This window comes from Saccostrea cucullata, unplaced genomic scaffold (assembly GCF_032062105.1).
Source record: "Saccostrea cucullata isolate Sc308-1 unplaced genomic scaffold, CSIRO_AGI_Scuc_v1 ctg448, whole genome shotgun sequence".
Lineage (NCBI taxonomy): Eukaryota > Metazoa > Mollusca > Bivalvia > Ostreida > Ostreidae > Saccostrea > Saccostrea cuccullata.
In genome coordinates, this window is record NW_026937346.1 from 152,634 (window position 1) to 174,872 (window position 22,239).

Consider the following 22,239-nt stretch of genomic DNA (forward strand, 5'->3'; position numbering starts at 1 on the left):
TAGCATTTCTTTAAGCAAGTGAAAGTACTTAAAGGTATATTTCGTTATCACAATTAGATTAACCATGCACTTAATCTCAAAAGCCTAGTAACACAATAAGTTCTTGTATTTGGAACATCTTTGTAATTTATAATTATACGCCTGTCAATAAACAATGAGGCATTGTAAATCGTTTTAGATTAAACTTTTCATTTGCGATGCGAAGCTGATTTTGATGTCAGAAATGCAACAATTTCATGAAACAAGGTCGAAAGCGTTGTTTAATACTTGTCAATGGTTGACAAGAATAAGACGCATCATTTAATGTATCTAAATAATTCCGTCGACAGACTGTTTATTATATGATACTTTACAGCTGACTGGATGTTTATTACACTAATAAACCTACATGATCGTAAGGAAGTTAAACCCCCTAAATCTTGATCATTGGTTATATCACCTGATGACCTCGATATTCCTGATGCTCTTGATTTCTTAAAAACAACACAAAGAAATATCTTATTCTTGTTACAAAATCTCCACCTGATTTTCTAAGTTGGTTCAGAATCAGGTGGAAATTTCGGAAAAGCATTTTTCAAATATGTTACATATGTCATAACTTACACCCACAACTGGCACATTCGCAATATTTTATTATTTGGATTCCTGTGTTAGGGTGATTGTTTCTTTGGCTTCTCAGCAATGGCTAATGTTCAAAGCTTGAGAAATTCTTCTATTATATCTGCGATTACTTGAGACTTAACAATCAATTTGCTCTAATCTAATCAATGAATGATAGTTAATCATTATATATACTAAGTATGCCATTTTCTAAATAATTTATCAATATAACTCACCTTGTAGATTTTTCATATCGCTATAGTTGATAAACAAATAAATCTTTTAAAAGATTACGTAAAATTTATCTTCCTTACTCTTAGGATTAAAAATTACTCAATGAATGCTCTCCGAGCACCTGCTTACTTGTTTGTTTATTTCTGATTAGAGCAATGACATGTTTATTGCGGTTAGTCAAAGACAAGTATTTCTATGTTGTGCTTCCAAAGATTTTCATACCAAGATTGTATCATTGTGGTTAACTTTAATTTAATAGTAATCTCAATAAAACTTTAATTAAAAGTTAATTTGAAGTTATTTTTACGTTAGTTTCATGGTACATTGACGTCTGATGTTTTACTTTAAAATAGCACTAAATGTCGTAACTAATGTTTCTAAAAGTTTATTTAACATCAAAAAAAATTCACAGTATTGTGTCTCCTTTTTAATATAAATAATAAAAAAGAATACAATAGTTGTATGTTAAACAACTTAAGCTCAGCATAACAGTTTTGAAATCCTGTATACTGTAACCAACTTTTATTCACGACGACTTTACTTCGCCATATTCCGGGGGTAAACTAGTTTGCGACGATTAATTTTCGCGAGCAAGCCTTTTTGGATCTGTTGTTCATGGACAAAGAGACGTTAAGGACCAGTTCGCCGCGAGAAATATTAGCAATGACGAGGCTCTCGCACGCGAATAAAAGTTGCATTACAGTATACTGTACATTTGAGAATGAAAGTTCTAACAAAAGTTCTTACTATTTAGAATGTTGACTGTCTATTCTATTTTTTAGCTAAAATGTTGAACACAAAATAAAATAAACTAAAATACATACAATATTCATTGTAAACGTTATGTCTCTAAATAACAATTACATGCACTTCCCATAGCCTTGCCTGTATTATGCCATGTACTTGTCAATTTTTTTCCAATAATATCGAAAATGAAATAAGCATTTTTAAAAAGAATTAATCTCATCTTTTTCTCCTGAAAGATGAAGCACACATCTGAGATACATGGATAGAAGAGCAAGTTACACATTATACTATATATGTAGAATCTTCTGTGGGTAAATTTTCTTTATCATCATTCATTAATTGGTCGATACAATGACCTTGTCAGCAAATACAATTTGTCATTGAGTCAAATGCTGACTGACGTTTTTAGCTCTACTGGTCAAAGACCAGAAGAGCTTATGCGATAGTAAAATAGTAAATGTCCGTCCGTCTGTCTGTAAACAATTTTTCAAAAAAAACTCCTCCTACAGTTTTGGTCTGATTTTAATATAACTTGTCACACAAGTAGACTACACTAAGATACATAAAACAGTGCATCGGTTTTTTATTTCGATGAACGATGTTGCCATGGTAACTAAAAATAGAATTTCCTGTGAAATTCCTTTAAAACGCTACTCCTCCTACAGTTTTGATCTGATTTTAATATTACTTGGCACACAAGTAGACTACACTAAGATACATAAAACAGTGCATCGGTTTTTGATTTCGTTGAACGGTGTTGCCATGGTTACTAAAAATAGAATTTTCTGTGAAATTACTTTAAAACGCTACTTCTTCTACAGTTTTGGTCTGATTTCAGTATTACTTGGCACACAAGTAGACTACACTAAGATACATAAAACAGTGCATCGGTTTTTGATTTCGTTGAACGGTGTTGCCATGGTTACTAAAAATAGAATTTTCTGTGAAATTACTTTAAAACGCTACTTCTTCTACAGTTTTGATCTGATTTCAGTATTACTTGGCACACAAGTAGACTACACTAAGATACATAGAATAGTGCATTGGTTTTTTATTTCGATGAGCGGTGTTGCCATGGTTACTAAAAATAGAATTTTCTGTGAAATTCCTTTAAAACGCTACTCCTTCTACAGTTTTGGTCTGATGGCAATGGCTTCTTTTTTCATCCTTTGTTATAAGTACAAACCAGTAGAGCTACAGTCCCGACAGAGACTTCTGGTTCATATTAATTATTAGTACATTATCTAAACACTGAATTGACGACCGATTTTTCAGTCATTTCCAAAATTTGACAAGAAGCATAAGGCGGGTGTGACCGATAGGCAGGGGATGCTCACTCCTTTATGGCAGCTGATCCCACCCCTGATGTTTTCCGTGTTTTCTCTGCTCCTATTTGTATTTTTTTTACTTTTGAGCTTGAATACTGTTCTTTATCTCCATATATTTCATAAAGGGAACTAATGAAATAGTATGAGATAACATTGGAGATAAAGAGTATTCAATCTCAAAGTCCATTTAAACAATAAAACTCGGTTTAGAGCAAACATCAGATCTCAAAAACAGTATAAGCAGGATCAGGAGCCATGGAAAAGTCAGCATCGCCTGTCGACCTTTGTCTCGCAATGTGCTCCTTGTCGTAGTCGAGTAAACGGGAAAAATCCTTAGTTCTCTAAATAATGACCTATATAGGAATAAGTATGAAAAATGTTAGTCAGCACTTAAGCAATGAAAGATTGTACTTTCTGAAAATATCAATGTGTCAAACAAAAAACTTGCAATATGATGACATCAAACGAGACTGTAGATACCCTCGTTTACAAAAAGAAACCAAAATGAATTTGAACAAAAAAATTTTAACTAAAGAGCAGAGAGAACCATATTCATCTTGCATTTTTCTGCTTATATTTACAAAAAAACATGCAACCCATTTACCAAATTAGGATACTAGTGTAAGAAATCAAAGGAAAACTGCATTGTGGTTACAAAACATTAAATGTTGTAAGAAAAAACATCAACAAACATCATTAATCTGATATCACTTAAGTAATTGCTGTCATTAAAACGGGTCAGGAAAAAAATCAAGATGAGAAAGTAGAAGCATATATGCGGGAACTACGATGTATTTCTACAGATCAAATAAAATTATAAAATGGCAAGGATACAAAAAATGTTTCTTTTTATAAATATCTTTAAAGGAGTTCTTTGTCGGTAAAATATTACAAGTATAAGGTTTTCAAAAGTATGCAACCACATCAAATTCGACTAATACAGACTATCAGTTACTTAATGTTTTTTTATTAATACATGTAATAAACAAACATTGAAGTTGGTTTACAATATAAAGATTATTATTAAAACAAGGTTTCCTTGAAATGTGTATCTTTTGTTATAAGTTACACTCAAAAACTTATAATGAATATATTCAAAGACATCTGAAAAGTGTAAAGATTTCAATTTCAAAGACTCGTAAACCTAATCTTAAACTAATCTCTGCAAGATTTTAAAAAATGAATACAATTTAAAGCAAAATAACTAAAGAAATTCAAAATCACATGAAAACAATCCTATCTTTAACGACAAACATCTAATCTAACAAAAACTTACACATACACATGGGATCTAATTAGATAAAATGATTTTCCAAATGAGTGTTATTTTTAAAGTTCAAAGACTTGAGAAATGTTTATCAACAATCAGATTTAACGACAATTTGTCTCCGTTTATTGTACTATTTTTCTAATGATTTTTCCCGTGTTTCTCAAAAGCATCATATCTTGTGTATAACGACCTTTTTCTGCTCTGTATTCTAATGGTAATATACAATATGTTTCGTTCCTTTGCATTTTCCATTCAAAATATGTTTTGTAAATATATTTGTTGTATCTGGATGCAAAAAATATTTTTCATTTAAAAATAATCAAAATAATTCATAATAATGAACTTCAGGTCAGTAATTAATAAAATAATTAAATTTTGAATATTTACTTAAGGGTCATAAACCCTCTGCTCACTCATATAAAATGTTGCTTGAACCGTCATGATTTTCCAAAACAAATGTATTTTATAAGCAAAATACAAAAAAGTATTGCATAGTTTGCGGGGCAAAATTGGACAAAAAAGACACTTCAATTTGGCAAATCTATAAAAGAATAATAGACAATTATGTTATTAAGAGTTATCTCTCTTATCAGAGTATCAATGAACCTTAAAGTTATGGAGACAAGGAACAGTATTCAAGCTCAAAAGTCTATAAAACAATACAAAATGGGAACAGGGCGAACGCTGACCCCCAAAGCATATTGTATTGAACGTATTACTGAACCATTTTTGTCTTTCATATGTTTGTTTCCCTTTATCAGTAATATTCTTCTTACCTTTGTAAATTCAATTTATTTAACTCAATACAAACCATTCATTGTACTTATTTTAAGTTCATCCACGTTTATCCACAATGGTACCTCTTATTTTGGCATTATATCTAATTGTGTGGAAGTTGGCCAATCATCTGTCGAGATCAAGCCTGCACGACACCCTGTCTCCACTGTCAGGTCAATGTACACTGTAACAGTTAACATTATATCATTTTTGTGTACATTAGTTGCCATCATACTAACGATATAATACACTATATTGTCAGTAGTGTCAATGTACTTTACTGTGCCGTTTCTCCTCCTTCTCCATACTCTTCTGTTGTGAATCCAATTCTTGAACGTAAAAGCTCATTTCTTTTTCTATATATTCATTCAAAAACATATTCTTAATTGAAGCATCACAAGATAACGAACCTTTTATTCCTTGTAGTTAATTTGTACTTTTCAACCTTAAAAGATTTATTGAAAATCAACATTAGATCCTAGATATAGGAACAAGAAATCCTTAAATACTGTAGACGTAATTTTATTCCATGAGGTCATAATTCCACGGAAATACTAATTCTGTTTAATCCGTGGGTGGAAAATTATCATATTTCCTAGATTCTCACTAAATGCCTTACATGTATATAAATTAAGTACATTGGAACAAATTTCCCAGGAAAATTTGTGAACACTTACATAGTGTAAATTAATACCACACGGAAAAAAGTACTTCTACAGTATCTTAAACTTTCGTCCTACCGAATTCATTCATATTTTACTAATCACACAAATCTGTTCGTTCTATAGTTATCTTTGAAATATCTAAAAAATTATAGGGGATGTGCTAATTGGTGGAAAGTACTGCTAAAGAGTGTGAAATGAAAGACACCGGTCAAAGACATCATAAATAATCAGAATGTTTTGGGTTCACGGTGATCCGGAACATCTTCAAACAAGCAGCAAAAATATTTTGAATTCATGTATAGCGCAGATTCATTATAAATGCCTCTGGAAATATAATTGATCAGTCATGTAAAGAGTGCATATATACTATTAAATTAATTCATTTGAATGTTATCATGCTTTACAGCACATATACAAAAGGATTGGCCACTATGAAGTATTTAATTTTATATCTATTTTCTGACCATTTATCTGAAAATAAATTTAGCCTGTCTTCTATTCTTCTCACATACGATATAATAAAAAAAAGATTAGGAAAACGAAGAGCGATCGATCTCAAAAAAAAATTCAAACAATTCAATTCTGTGAGCAGGGCATAAACATAAACATAAACATAAACACATACTCGGTGATAGGATCAGGTGCCTAGAATACGTAAACTTCCCCTGCTGACCGGCCCCATCAGTCGTGAGCCTTATGTATTGATCAAGTATACAAAATATTCTGCAGTCAGAGTTAGTATAAAAACTAAGGTCTTACAGTTGGTAATTAAGAAACAAAACAGTCGAAATAAGACTTAGTGATTGGTTATGATAGCTAATAAGGTCATCAGAACGACAACAGAATTTATTCAATGCTGACTTTAAATAAGGTTGTTGATTTTCCTTGCAACGTCAACTTATCAGTGAGTAAGCATCCCTTGCTGTAAAATTGATCGTTCCCATAGCATTCTTTAGAGTAGTTTTTAAGTTGGGAGACATAAGTCACATGCAGATAAAAGCAGAATATGATACTTTGTACTTCATAAGTAAAGAAATTTGACGATGGAAAAGCTAATGTTTATCTGTATGCCTTTTAATTTAGTGGTAAATTGGCCATTGGTAGATCAGTTCAAATAATTAGGCTCTTAATCCTTAAAAAGCATTCTCTGTAAAAAGTCTCTAACAGCAAACCATCTGCAATGTTACATACAATGTATGAGGTATAACTTTTCGAATAAAGCGATCATTATTTACTGAAATTGTGGATGTACATTCAAATAGACACGTAATTGAGTTTATGCACACTCAAAGACGGTAATACCAGATAATTTTTTTTAAATAACTTCAATATTGGAGACACCTGTCTACAGGTTTAGTATCGAGGGACTGTTGACTGTCGTAATTTCACGTGGTGCGAATGGTGATTTAGATACTAATGCACGTGCTTTTTCCGATATTTATTTATATGATTCATTCATACATGTACATATTAGAGAAAACAAAGACTATTCATCCTGATATTTGATAATAATTTTTGCAAACATTTCCTTTAAAAAAGGATTTAAAATGGAATTATTTTTTGGATATTATTCATTTTGATATCTTCGAATTTTTTAAAAGCAAATATAATTTTCTATGGTACATGTATATCATGTATATGATCATATTTTGCAAACATCAAAATTATTTTCAAAACATGACTTCTAATTTAAGTTTTTTTCCTTGAATTATGTTTAAAATGAATATTTTTGATTGAACAGAAAGTTCTTGGAATACTTATTTGGATTCTGTATGGTTGATCAGAAGCTAGAAGACAGCATTTTTTTAAAAATCCAGTATTTCATGCAAACGTTAAAAGAATTTTCCAACAGGTTTTGATCTAAATATGTTCCAACTGACCAATTTAGCACTGGTAACACATGTGCCATATTAACGATAATTCCTTTTGACACGTGGTTTTGTTTACGTTTTATCGAGTGCTATTCAGTAGTACAGTTTATTTAATCTGTTTTATCTCAAGCTTTATTTATTGGCGATTAAACAGTGGATCTTGGTGCGCTGATAAAACTCATATTTTTATCATTCTATCATTTTGGCGCACTCGTGGTCTTCTGATAAGATAATTCTTGGTAACATATTACATGTTAGCCTGCAATGTTCCTCATTCAGGGCGTCTTGTTTTTAACATCATCATCAAATAACTGTCTAAAATAGTTTTTGATGGTTTATTCTTATTGATATATCTCGTTTTTACTTATATAATATAATAAATATCTGTAATATCAAAATAACTACAAGAATATTTTTTTTAATTAAGTGCTTTATATATATATAATATAAAAATAAAATGACAGTTAAGACCTTTTTATATAAAAATACATAGCATATCAAATAAGAACAAATTTTTACCTCTGATTATCATTCATCAGGTAGCATCTTTTCTTAGAGTCTTTACAAAGTGATACTAAAAAGAGGTTCAAAAGGTCAGAGAGGAGTAACTTTTAGCTGAATTGTGTTGTTGATACTGGAAATCACCCAATGCTTTCAAAGTCACAATGCATGTGAAACTAACGAGCATCAAAACAATTTACGCAGAGAATTGGCCATAAATTTTCGTTTCTAAAAAAGACAATAAACTTTTATTGACTAATTGACATGTAAAAGCAATGTCACTATGTTACTCTGTTCAAGTGAAAAATGTCACTTGTCTGACGAATGAGAAAAATGTACGAGGTCTTATTTTAGTTGGCCTGGAAACATAAAATAAGAATTATTTTCAAGCAATTTAACTTTCACAGCAACGCACTTGTACAGTATAGCACAACCTGAGCAATAAGCACATTTTTCTTGCCTTCATTGAAAGTGAAATATTTACTGCATCCTTTGAAATACTAGTAACATACTTGTCAAATACAATGCAATTATTACTTCGGATTTTTTGTTCTAACGAACATTTTAACCTAGACATTTTTTTTCCTGTTTATATTGCTAAATATTTTTCCATTTTGGTTTGATTTAGAATTTCTGTTTGGTTTCTTTATGCATGCAAATATACACTTTTCTCTTTAAATCCGTATAACTTGTGTAAGTGTCGTCAGAGATCTGGCTCCTGGGCCATAAAAAGTAATGAGTTACTTCTTGTTCTCAAAAAGAAATTTTGAAATTCCATCGTTTAAAAAAAATGAGACTGAGGTTAGAAGTGTATCCTCCAGAATTTTGCTACCTCGAAACTTGATATTATGTAGACCCTTTTGTTTTCAAATATTATAGTTTTTTCTTCTTCTCGATTCTAGTAACAGTAACGTCGTTTAAAACTAACTACTGCAGTTTGGAATAAAACTGGGGGTGGTTGAATACTTAGTAGATGTTTTCTTTAAAATTTCGACTTGATTTATCCAAGTTAAATAAAAAAAACTTACATAGTATTTCATATCAGTTTCACATTAGGTTGTTGTTTTACCGACTATAAATGATAAGGGCCATGTAACAATTAAACTGTATGACAAATGAGGTGACTTCAGATTTTACATGTTGAATTCTCTTTACTTTTGCAATATTTCTAACTACCACCTATTTAGGGTGTCTATATTTTTCAACTTATTCGCTACTCATGGACTTAATTGCTCTGATCATGACTATAATCCATTCTTTTAAAGCGAGGCAAGTTACTCACTGATAAATTGATGTTACAGGGAATTCAATAACCTCATTTAAAGTCTTCATATTTATTTTAAATTTCTTGATCGTTATAATGACCTTATGAACAAAGCAATCTTTCACTTGTTCCTTGCTTCTCTGATCTGTTTTATGCTAAACGCGAGGCCTTTATTTTTAATGTACATTTCGACTTGCTACGCAATCTATCCTTGATCATTTCATAGGGCTCACGGCGGATATCACCGGTCAACTGGGGATGCTTACTCCTCTTAGGCACCTGGTCCCATCCCGGGAATCCCCCTTTGCACGTATCAGGGTAATATTGTTGTCATATTTATAAAATTTTTGGATCGATCTCAGCTGGTTCGTTTTTCACCATTTATACACTACCAACTGAATATCTGTTTACATGCAGTAGAATTTATTCATTTTGCGATGGAATGTAGGAATACTTTTGTATTGTTCATGTTGTTTTCGGATATTTCCCAATCGAAAATTGTGAAATTAATATTTAAATAGTATACCTGAGATAAATGATTAATATTAGAAAATGATAAATTAAAAAGTCTGCTGAGATTTAATTCCGTGAGAGGGAATTGTTTGAGGGAAAACTGCATGTGTCAGGAAAAAGAAATTAGCATTCTCAGTCGAATGAATCATTATGGGTCAAAATGTAGATAATGTTAAATAACCACTGCGAAGTTTCTGATTTAGGTTAATTTTTATGTAGATTTTTCTACACCTAAGAATATTAATGGAAACCATATAATTAGTAAGCATCATTGCAAATGGCGTAGAAGATTTGTTAACTTCACAGATTCTGAAAAAGTCTGGTGTCTCGAGTAATAGTTATACGTTCTATGTGTAAATGATGCCTGATGGCAAGTCAATGAACCTAAGGTCGTGTTGTTCCCGTGCTGTGCAGAAATTTTTTATGCTTCTGCTTGATAATATCGTCAGGGTCTTATGTTATCGATTTCATTGTTCTCAAATTTTTCTTTAAACATATGTACATCTGTGGCCAAAGTTCCTACAGATAGGTGCCAAAATCTCTTGCTAAGTAAATTGTAATATTAATGTTGTTTCAGCAACCTGTCTCTAATCAACATTTTCTGCAAGATTTGCCTTCTGTTCATCTGAGTCTGCAATGCATGTTTCTATTATTTTTTCCCCACAATTCACGGGGAAACTATTTGCTAACAATACAAACTCTACAATCCTTGAATATGCATGTTAATTGCTGCAATGACTCAAGATAAAGAGAGAAAAGACCCAAAGGTCTCAACTCTTTACTATTGAAACAAAAGTTGAAAAAAACGGATGGTTATAGGTCTGAAGAGGTGGAATCTGATACCTATAGTAGGGTTTCGATGTGTTTATTGATTGATTGATTGATTGATTGATTGATTGATTGATTGATTGTGGTTTTTTACTCTCTTTTCAAGAATTTCTCACTTATATGCTTGTAGAGACTTCTCCATTCACGAAAAAAGATCTTCAAATTTATACCTATATTCAGAAATGGGTGTTTTGAGTAGTAAGGGTTTTTTTCGTGCTTTTGTTTACCGTGGCGCGAAACGTCGTTTCTTAAGGTCTCATCCGAAAGACCATTGATCCAGTAATTAGCCCGACAAATAACTTATTTGTCTCAACGATTTCTATATATAAACCGTCTAATTCGTCCGAACGAATTTCTAATTTGTCCGAACATTTTTTTTTACCTAGCCCTACAACATGAATTAGTATATGAAATAAAATTCTGGTCCCAGAAGCGTTCCTCCCTGAAAGATGCATGTAAGCTCTAGCATTTTACGGGAGATACATTTTGTATAGCTATTAAATTAGATTCATTTGGATTTTTGAAATATTTTCTTGCTTTTTTGTTTTTCGATGTGCTGTATTTCCGCTGAATTTAATATGCATTTGATTTTGCATTTTATCGAGGCAGGTTATCAAAATTCTACAGATTTAGACGCCTTCCTATAAATTCCAATGTCTTCGTGATCTTCGCCTACAAAACTACTGCTTGTCTGTTGCGTGATAGCAATTTGTCGATTTTAATTTGATCAAAGATGAAAATGGTTATCCAGTTGATTAAATCAGCAATCTTTAAATTAAAGAGGTTCTCTGTTTTCGGTTTGAACAAATTTCTTTTCACAACTTAATCAGCAAACAGAAGAGTTGCAAAAAGAAGTAAAATGTGTATTCTCTAATGTGAAATGAGTCTGTTGTTGTTACACCATACTATTATCAAGTATTTCTATAACTTGCTTTATTAAATTGCTTTGAATTTTTTAGTATAATCAACGGCAGTTAACTTGGCCGTGAACAGCAAAAGCATCAATTTATACATAATTTTGTAAATGCTAAAGTGCAAAACAGATATATTTGATCTCAAACCAAATTTTATGTACCGGTTTACCCGTGAAGCAGCATTAGTGCCATTTTCTTGTACCTATGAAGGGTCAGAGACGACATGCACTCGGACAATGGTCAACCATTACTGAGTGGGCAGGTACTTCTATGTGTATGTTTTGTTTTCATTTGTGTATTTGCAGATACATTTAAAAAGAGTACCTGGGAAAGTTTTATTTTGGGGTCAATGAGTAATTAAACCTACTCAAAGAAAAATACATTAAAAGATCTAGGTCTAAAGCAGGATAATAAAATGTTCATGTAAGAGGATTGCACGATCGCGAGTAGTAGTAAATCGTAGTACATGTTTATAAGTCAACAGGTTCTAATACATCTTTTTAATCGTCGCGTAAGCTCTAATCCCCTTTCCAGATTACACTCAAAGGAATACTTCATAAATTTTAAGATAACAGATAATTTTCTATGAACGCATCAATTTCTGCTTAATACATGTAATTCACTGGATCACGATTTCACGCTGGTATCGACGCACGGATGCCCTGTCATTTCCTATTAATGCGACGATGGGCATGCTTAAGCAAACACTTCGCTAAGAGCTGTTCGATAGTGTTAACCTCTGTAAGAATAAGGTGGTGCTAAATTTGTTTACAATACACTTACGCCGTTTACCCTACCGTGTAGTTTTTATTTACTAAGTCCTTCCATTTATGTCCACGGCTATATAAATCAATTTATCCGGACATCGCCTTTTAATCTTTTCTTGACCATAAGTAGCAGAGAGACTGCAAGCGCGCTACTAGATCGTACAACGCTGGGAAGCAATTTACGATTCATTATGTGTTTATCAATGGAGATGTAAACTAATGTGTGAACAACTCACCCTCTAGGGTATTTATTAGATGTATTAGATGTAGATATTGGTTAACTACAGAATTACTCTCGTCTAGTGCTTTTGTGTGGTGTTTTGTTCCGTGTAAAATTGGAGAAAATATGCGAACCATGTCGACACCTCGACGAAAAATTTCGATGTCTTCCAAACAGAAACCCTTGCGGATTGCAATTCTGGGACAAAATGGGGTTGGAAAATCGGGTAAGTAATTTTCTTTTTAAATATTTAATTGTTGTTTGCTAATATTTTTTAAGATGTTGCTTTTGTTTCTCTTCTTTTTTTCTCTCCATTTTTTGGGGTGGCAGGGGTTTAATGTATAGTTCAATTTTTCACAGGGTTTCAGATATTTTGATTTTATTTCATAAATTTAAGATTACATTCAGACTTTTGCAAAATAAATACTGAAATAAGGCTTTTTTTTCATTTTAATTCATTCGCTCAAAGATCTTTCGTAAATGCATTGTGAATATTTGCAATAGAAAAATAACATTTCAATAGTGTGGCCAACGCTTTAAAATTTTCTCTGTCATTTTGAAAATACAATATCAAAACCACCGAGTTCCAGTTCCAGTAAGACTATTTATCGTTTCAATTGGTTTTCAAAATGTTGATAATTAGTTTAGTTTTGGCTTAATAATCAACAGGGTTGTTGAACAATAGCTTCAAAGAACATTTCTGTAAATAGATAAACATCATAGATGTTTGTTAAAGTCAATACGTTTGTTAGCAATATAATGGTATCACAAAATAGTTTTTCCTGATAATAAAATCTTAAGAAAAATCTATCAACATGATCAATTGGACCATTTGATAATATTTTTGTGTAGTATAAGAAAAAAATTGACATCAACCATGTAAAAATACGTGACCAGTAAAATACAGTGAGAGTCTATTATCGTAAACGGTATTAATTCCATGACGTTACAAAATACGTTCTGTTTTGTTTTCATCAACAAAAACAATATTGAATAGCCGGTTTCTCATTTCGATCAAAGATAGTTTTGATTAAGTTAAAGCCAACATTCGCATTATTTTAGCATGTTAATCTCTTTTCTCGTCCTACACGGAAATTTGAAATTCCAGCAGAAATGAATTTCAGGAAATTATGTTTATTCAAGTATATATAGATCGAGGAGGAAACAGAGAAATAGATGTTTAAAATAAGATTCTTGTGCCATCTTGGCAATTTCTTATCAAGACCTGCACTGCAATATGAATTGATTATAAACCTAATTTTTGAAAGAACAGAAATCCTAGGAAAGGGTGTATCGTTTTGCAATAACCTTTTTCTGTTTGAAAATTCCTCACACAAATGCAATTCAGTTTTCAATTATCCGGTACCCTCTCCCTTTCATAACCTTTGCGAAACGAATGTTCAAATGGGATAATGAATAAAAAAGTAGCAGAATTTAAGAATAATGAAATGGTGTACAAGTTGACATAAATGGTTATTACATTGTAATACATGTATCTGTAAGTCCGGTTCTGCCAGACATATTTTTATGACCAAATTCTGCAACGAATATGAAAGGCAGAGTACATCTTGTCATGATGAAATTTCCACTAGAAGGAGAGACTGTTGTGGCTAAGTAGAGTAACATTTTTTTCAATGAAACTGATGACCTTGAAAGTGCACTACCGATGATTTCACAATGCCACTAAGTTATACTAGTATTCGCCGTGTGCCAACCAATGTTGGAAAAGAGGAACTATTTATTTTAGACAGTACATGTATATCAATTTGGAAATCAAATGGCCCGGTTAACCTAAAACAGAATTTTAAATAACATTATTACGATCTTTCACTCCTAAAAGTGCCCTAGAAAAACATATCATAACCAGCCTCTCCCTAATATTATTATCTTATATAACTGATTTCCTCATATGTTCGATTATAGAATTAAACTGTTTATATTAAAGGTACTAACCATTTAAATGGCGGAAATGAAAGATCAATAAAACAATTAACTGTTACTCATTTATTTATTTGAGAGAGAAAAATAACGCTTTCTGATTAAGCAATAGGATTTAAGTAAATGGGGCCCAAATGTAGCATTATGTAAATCTTTGTGTACATTCGATGTTAATCTCGATCAAGTAGCGAGACGTGTAGTCACAGATGGGCCTCCGATAAGGAATGATCAAGCTAATCCCCCATTAAGCGTGCCAGAGTTCTTGAGTACTAGTTTTTTTCCCTCCATTTCAAAATTTGTAAGTTTTACTCCGATACTAGATTCCACTTATTGTGCAATTTAATAAGTTGTAGTTGATATGTTGTATATTTTTCGAGTTCTGAATTTTTTGTCAAAGCGTGAAAAAAATCAAAGAATTTTGGTGAAACTTTCCTTCGAGAATACTAGTATTCCATTGGTCAGAAGTTCATTTGTTTAAGTATCTACATGTACATGTATAATAAATTCATTCCGTTAGGCCATCAATTTACAGATTTCTTTCTGTGATGAGTAAGAATTCTTTTATTAAATATTGCATAATATGCTCCTTCTTTGAAAGATAAATCCTAACAAAAACTTCTGACCAGTTAGTGCAAAACTAAATGAGCAATGACAACCGACAATTGCAAGTAGTGCATTCAATTCATGGGAGCTTAAAATTTTGTTAGCAGATCTAAACTGTATTGTTAAATTTCTTTAATGTGTGAAAAGCTGAACCATTTAAGCTTTTCAAAAATGTTTTATTGAAAACGTCGTCAGAGAGTTTAATGCCGAAAGAGCATTGTTGAACTACTTTCGTGAGATGGGAATTTCTACGCAAAGAAAAAAAAAACATACATGAAAATCAAATGTTTGCATGTGTATTATATTTATTAAACTGAATTTCTGAAAGTATAGAATTGGGCTAGATCACTAAGGTTTTTTTCAATTAGTTTAATGTCTTTAATATGTAAATATTTGATGATAATCGGAAAATTGTTTCTGATTTGTACATGGAGAGAAAAAATGTTCAGCAATATTCAGGCCACACGCAAGTTGGAGGCATCAAAAGCAGTTTTCAACAATGGCAAAATGTAGCAAAGTATATTTTCTGTACACAGTTCTTTTGCTTTTCGAACGCTTTTCCTTTCATTGGTAAATGCCTATGATGTTTGATAAACTCTCTCGTAAATTTTTAAAGAATAAATAAATTACATTATATTGTTATAAGCGAGATGGCTGCATTTTGATGAGATTTTCTCAGAGAGGGAAACTTACCGAAAGATAGTGCTTCTCGTTACCCCTGCATCAGCTTATTTTTATCTTCTATTCTAGAGAGCTCCTTTATCGAATTAAGATTAGACGTACTCTTATTTGTACCTTTACATAATTCGTATGATTAGATTAATGAAGACTTGATAACAAAAGTTTTTATAAATAGATTTTTGGATATCAATGCATCTGAAAAAAAATAAAGTCACATGCATGAATGATAAATTGCTTGCTATTCTTTAAACCAATACTTGTATTTAAAGAGACCATTGAACTTTTCAGTTCATAAAGGCCCGAAAGTTTAAGAAATATTATGCAGTTAGATAAAACTAATCAATTTGCTTTTCCCACAATAAAAGTCAACCTGCCAAAATGTATCTTTGCATGAAGGAATAGGTCAATTTTTGCACCACATAAGATTTTAAAATGGATGAAATCATACACATCGCTGCAGAGAACGTATGCAACATGCATCCTCAAATCCGCTGATAACGTTAACAGCTTGTGGATATAAAAAAAATATAGAAATGTGCTAATAATCTTTTGAATTGATGCTTGATCTATCTTTATCTTTTTCTTGCAGCTTTGACTGTGCGTTTCATCACACGACGGTTCATTGGGGACTACGATCCAGATTTAGGTATGATCCAAGGTCAAGGACTCTTTATTAAATATAAATCATGCAGATATACACATGATACATGTAAAGCATTATATTTATTATTTATTCAATTTTTAAAAATTGAATTCGTACCAATTCAACGTGTCTGAAATTACATAAATACAAACTCCTTCATCTTTTAATTTAATTAATGCAATTTGTTCTTTCTTTTTGTTTGGTGCATTTCGGGGTCATTTTTCTTAATTTTGTAAAACCAATGACCCAAAATGTGTCTTCGAGCCATATGTAAGGGTAAAGAACCGTCTATTAAAAATGTAAATATTTTCTAACTAAAAAATTTCTGGTCTCTTCATTTTAGTTTATTCATAAATGCGAATGCATTCTTGGACACTAATTCACATATCGCCTTCCTGTCTCGAGTTTTACGTTTGAAAGCAAATCAGGTGGTAAAAACGGAAAAATAGTAAATGCGTACACTTGTGTCTTAATCCGCTTAATCTAAAAATGTAAACACGCACTAGACATTGATTCAAAAATATAAAGTTCATGCTCTGAGCATTTGTAAAAGTTTGAAGACAAGATAATCTTATTTTACGGTGTACTGCTTTTTTTCTTTGTAGAAAAAGTTTACGCTTGCTCAAGATGTTTAGATGGTGACACAGTGACCTTAGAATTATTGGATACGGCCGCGCAGGTAAATAGTTCTTTTTTCAGCATATGCTGATTTTTTCTTCTTCTGCTTGACCTAGCTTATTTCCTGGGTCTGTTTATGAAAAGATTCAATATTCAAGACATTTTTCCCAATTAAATGTTTAATCTGAGAGAGTGCAAATTTCTTTAACGGTAAACGATTTCGATAATCAATCCAATTAACAATTAATTTAATCCATTTACAAAGATTAATCCGTTTGATATTGAATCTTAAACCTACTTTCTCTATCTTGTGTGGTCTTAATTACTATATTATTTTACTCGTATATTAAGTCCAATTAATGATTAAAATAATGGTTCCGACCCATTTGTTTGATGACAACATTGCTGATATAAGCAAAATTGAAAAACCATGCAACAACTTGAAGGCTAAATTTCTCAATTAGTTCACTGTATCTCGTGTCATTGAAAAATAATTAGTGAAAAAGCTTACTGGGTTTTTATACCCCACGCAACTAGTTGCGGGAGGTATAATGTTTTTGACCCGTCCGTCAGTCAGTCAGTCAGTCCGTCAGTCAGTCAGTCAGTCAGTCCTCTTTTTTTGTCAGCGCAACTCCTCATAAACCGCTGCACAGAATTTCGTCAAACTTTGCAGGTATTTAGGACACAATGTGTAGATGTGCATATTACCAGGAAATGCCGATTCCATTATTTTTTCCGGGAATTTCCGCACTTCTTAACTTAGGCATTTGACCATACCTTGAATATAGAGATGAACAGTTTGTCAGCGCAACTCCTCATAAACCGCTGCACAGAATTTCGTCAAACTTTGCAGGTATTTAGGACACAATGTGTAGATGTGCATATTACCAGGAAATTCCGATTCCGTTATTTTTTCCGGGAATTTCCTCACTTCTTAACTTAGGCATTTGACCATACCTTGAATATAGAGATGAACAGTTTGTCAGCGCAACTCTTCATAAACCGCTGCACAGAATTTCGTCAAACTTTGCAGATATTTAGGAAACAATATGTAGATGTGCATATTCCCAGGAAATGCCGATTCCATTATTTTTCCGGGAATTTCCGCACTTCTTAACTTAGGCATTTGGCCATACCTTGAATATAGAGATGAACAGTTTGTCAGCGCAACTCCTCATAAACCGCTGCACAGAATTTCGTTAAACTTTGCAGATATTGAGGACACAATATGTAGATGTGCATATTACCAGGAAATTCCGATTCCTTTATTTTTCCGGGAATTTCCACACATTCCAACTTAGACTTTTTGGCCATACCTTGAATATAGAGATGAACAGTTTGTCAGCCCCACTCCTCTTAAACTGTTGTACATAGTTTCGTCAACCTATGCAGATATTTAGGACATATTCCATTATTTTATCCCAAAGAGTTTTGCCTATTATTCAAGAAAATTTCTCAACCCCCCCCCCCCCCCCCAACCACTTCAAATTAATGTTTGGATTTGTAAGAGAAAAGAAATTTTGATTCCATTATTTATCTAGAAACTTCATTCCACATTTAAATGTCCTTATATGCAAGACATTTTGATGTGAAGATTTTTTTGCAATTATTGCCCTTTTTTGATCTATATTATGTATTTAAAGTGCACTGTGCCTTTCATTATGTGTTTCACCGTCAAGTTTTGGGGGAGCGTGGGGTATGTGAGCTAGCTCACTTTTTCTTTCATTTTTCATAGTCACGATAATGAGCATAAAATTGCACTTAATATATTTTTTGAACAACATCATACGTGTAATTAAGCATGTAAGAAAATATGAAATGGGCGAAACTATCTTCCTGTGACGTAAAAATCGAGGGCTTGACCATATCGTGCATTTGAAGAACATGCCCAACTGTTTCGCATGTCAAGGCGCACGTAAAGAAATAAAGGTCAAATTTTTCATATGAATGGATAGCTTTCTAGGAAACATTTGGTAAAAATTCAAAATTCATATTATGATCAAGAAAAAGACATAATGGCTTCCAAAAACAGCGGCTTTGTACACATAAGCAAGCAGGAAAGTTATCGAATACTTATTTGCCAATTTTTTCCACATTTCAGGCAGAGAAAAGTCGTATAGAAGACCATATAAAGTGGGCAGAGGCATACATTCTTATGTACTCAGTGACCGATCGATGCAGTTTTGGGGAAGTGAGCAGACTAAAATTCCTCATTAATTCTTACAGTAAAAAACAACGCAAAAGTGTGTCGTCACCAGATTCCGTAATGACGTCAACACCGGTGGTTCTAGTAGCCAATCAGATTGATCGAACTCATGACAGAATGGTTACACAGGAAGAAGGATTTCAAAGATCTCTAGAACTTGGTTGTTTGTCTTTTTATGAAATTTCTGTCAGAGAAAGTATAGACTCTGTGTCAAAAATTTTTGAGGATATTTATCTAATGTGCCGGAAACCGCGCAAGTGTCGTCAACAGCTGTGTAAACAATTGTCGTTACCAAGTTTTATCAACGAGGAGAAACCGGAAGAGACAATCGACACGTCTGCTACCTTGAACAGACGGCGGAAAGCAATCTTTACCGTTAGCTAATCAGGTTCATTCTGGACCATTTATCAGTAAAAGTTGAAAAGAAGTTTTCATCACCTCAAGCTTCTGATGAGCTTCGTTATAAAATAAAGCTTATCTGTGATACTTGTTTACAAATGAGGACTGATAAGAGATAAATTACGCATGTACGTTCATGAACGATGCGAGAAAGGCGGATATTCAATATTTCTTGTTTTTGTTTTAACTTCCATTTTATAGATCATGTTTTACGTAATAAAAAATGATAACACAAATTCATTTTTGAGTGGTGGATTGAAAGCTATTATATACTATAACAAACTATGAGGAATCGTAAATTTCCCCTAGTTTTAAGGAACTAACACATCAAATAAGGCCATATAAACCGAGGTCCTTGTTGTTCGAAAGTTGGCATTACCTGTTCAACATCCGTATAAGATCAAGAATGAGTTAGTCTAAATTCCAGGGACCCAGAGTCTTGCAAGTATCTAAAGTGTCAGCTTTTCACTGCCAATATATGGCGTCCCATTATACGTAAAACAATTTTGAAAGGACGTAAAGGAAAGCAAGCAAACAAACAAACTGTAGAGGTATGAAAGCTATAGCCAGGAATACGGTACCACACACTTAGTGCTGGAGAAAGCACGTCAAGTTTATCAACAATTACTAGTTGTGTTGGCCTTTGACGTATTGTTACTGAGCTCACACCCCAGAATAATTCACCAAACAATAGGAGAAGGAATCCGACAGAACAATGTAGCATAATATGCTTACATGTAAACATGGCTGTTCTTAATATAACTAGCAACAAAAGGTCCAGCGCGCAGAATAGAATCTGGCAAAGTGTAATTCATTAATTTTTGCTGGTATTTCAACATGTTGAATTTTTATATTTTTAAGATGGTGATATTTTTTTTCAAAGGTAGTCAGGAAATTATCCCTCTTCTTTATGACTTTTTATCAATTGTTTCCCATAGTCACATTTTGTCCTTGGTGACAATAGATACACCAGAGTAGGAACTCCAGCAAAACACTATATCAGCTGTTATACCTACAACACTGGATGTCCTTAAAATGTACATGATATGTCTGTTAAAATATCAATTTGAATTTCAGAAATCTTTTGTAAGTATGCTTTTTTAACATCCCTTCGAAAAGGTTTCTTCGAAGTGAGACGCCGTGGGGCTGTAGGTTTAGACCTATACTATCGGCTTTTGAGCAGTAAGGGATCTTTTTCGTGCCATGCAGCATCTAATGCAAAACGAGACCTCACTTTATACGGTCTAATCTATCGGAAGGACCGGTTTCAAACCCACGAAATTAGGATCAACTTCTTACTGAAGCGACCCTACGGCAAACGCTCTTACCATTGCGCCACGCGAATTTGAGTAGTTAGTAATAAACAGAACCCACGAAAACCCAATACCACTCTAAGACGTGGAGACTGGTCCTTTGGATGAGACCGTATAAACCGAGGTCCCACGTCGTAGTAGGTGCTAGCCCTAAAAAGATCTCTAACTGCCCATGCAATGGCCTAAGCCTGAGTGTCGAGTATACTAGCTAGTAAGTATGATTTTGCAGCTTTCCACCGGCAAGTGGTTGTGTCTCCATATGAGTGAAAAATTCTCTAGAGGGACAACTAACAAACAAAACAAAGACATAAAAATTCAAATTGAGGAGCATGCCGTTTTATAAACAGAAACTCAGACAGATGTTTTATGGACAATGAACGAATTCTTTTATGTTGCATACACATTATGCCTGATGTCGCTAAAGTCTTTGAAGGCTAATGGCATCAAAATTTATTTATAAAAATAATTATTTCACAAACTTGCATTAAGTCTATTATTGCGCTTGATAAAAACATATCTTATGGAGAAAATGTGTACCCTTGTTTTTAGACAATTCAACATTTTTTTTTTTTCGTAACGCTTTTTTTAACTTGAGGGATGATAAAACAGAGGTACATGTAGATGTATTTTTTCACTAATGACATATACTGTACTATAAACATAATGCAGCTTTTGTACATGTATAGATGCATGGTGCAGTCTTTATAGAGAAATCAAAAGGTCAATATCAATTGGATTTTTATATAAAGTTCACTACTCTTTACAAAAGCAATAAGCATAAATCTGGAGAGCAAAAAAAAAAATTGTTCGAATTACACAGTTCAAATTTAAGTTCCGGAGATGCCTGAATGGAATTAAATATTTGATGATTTAAACTTAGAGACCTTCAAATCAAATCCTGTTCATGTGATTCCATAAATTCTGTACTCTTTATTTCAAAATGATAAATTTCTATAAATTTTCTAGATATTTAATCAAAATATATTCTGTGATGATGCATGTTACAACTCTGATATACATTGTACTTGTCTGATAAGCTTCCTTGCAGAATTCTTTAGAAAAGACTGTTTTGACTTATTTTGTATACAAACTGTGTTCCATACATTTTTTGATTCTTGTCTATAAATTCCAAAACTACTGAGGTATAAATGTCCATCAGGTGTTTACAAATAAAATGAAAGTAAACACATTCACATTTAGGAATTTCACATACATGTATATTGTGAATACAAACAGCGTTCCATACATTTTGTTTACATGATTGGTAATTGCAACCATGTGTAGATGATATTTGGCCGGTGTGGAAGTCAAAACTTCACTTCTTTAAAAATCAAATGTA

The 22,239-nt window shown here is 32.6% G+C and overlaps 1 protein-coding gene across 1 annotated transcript; it reads left to right on the forward strand.

The window, feature by feature from the left end:
• Window positions 1-12,179: 12,179 nt before the first annotated feature.
• Window positions 12,180-19,823, forward strand: LOC134247964 (ras-related and estrogen-regulated growth inhibitor-like). Its single transcript, XM_062730359.1, has 4 exons — window positions 12,180-12,725; window positions 16,311-16,367; window positions 16,970-17,043; window positions 19,084-19,823. Exons 1-4 carry the CDS (start codon window positions 12,626-12,628, stop codon window positions 19,570-19,572), a joined length of 720 nt encoding a protein of 239 aa, XP_062586343.1. The 5' UTR covers window positions 12,180-12,625; the 3' UTR covers window positions 19,573-19,823.
• Window positions 19,824-22,239: the final 2,416 nt, after the last annotated feature.

What these genes read in the sequence shown, in the direction of transcription:
- LOC134247964 (XM_062730359.1), top strand. Translation starts at nt 12,626, where the DNA reads ATGCGAACCATGTCGACACCTCGACGAAAAATTTCGATGTCTTCCAAA. An exon ending in AAATGGGGTTGGAAAATCGG is followed by an intron (nt 12,726 to 16,310) that starts GTAAGTAATTTT and finishes TTTTTCTTGCAG; the next exon opens with CTTTGACTGTGCGTTTCATC. An exon ending in TATTGGATACGGCCGCGCAG is followed by an intron (nt 17,044 to 19,083) that starts GTAAATAGTTCT and finishes TCCACATTTCAG; the next exon opens with GCAGAGAAAAGTCGTATAGA.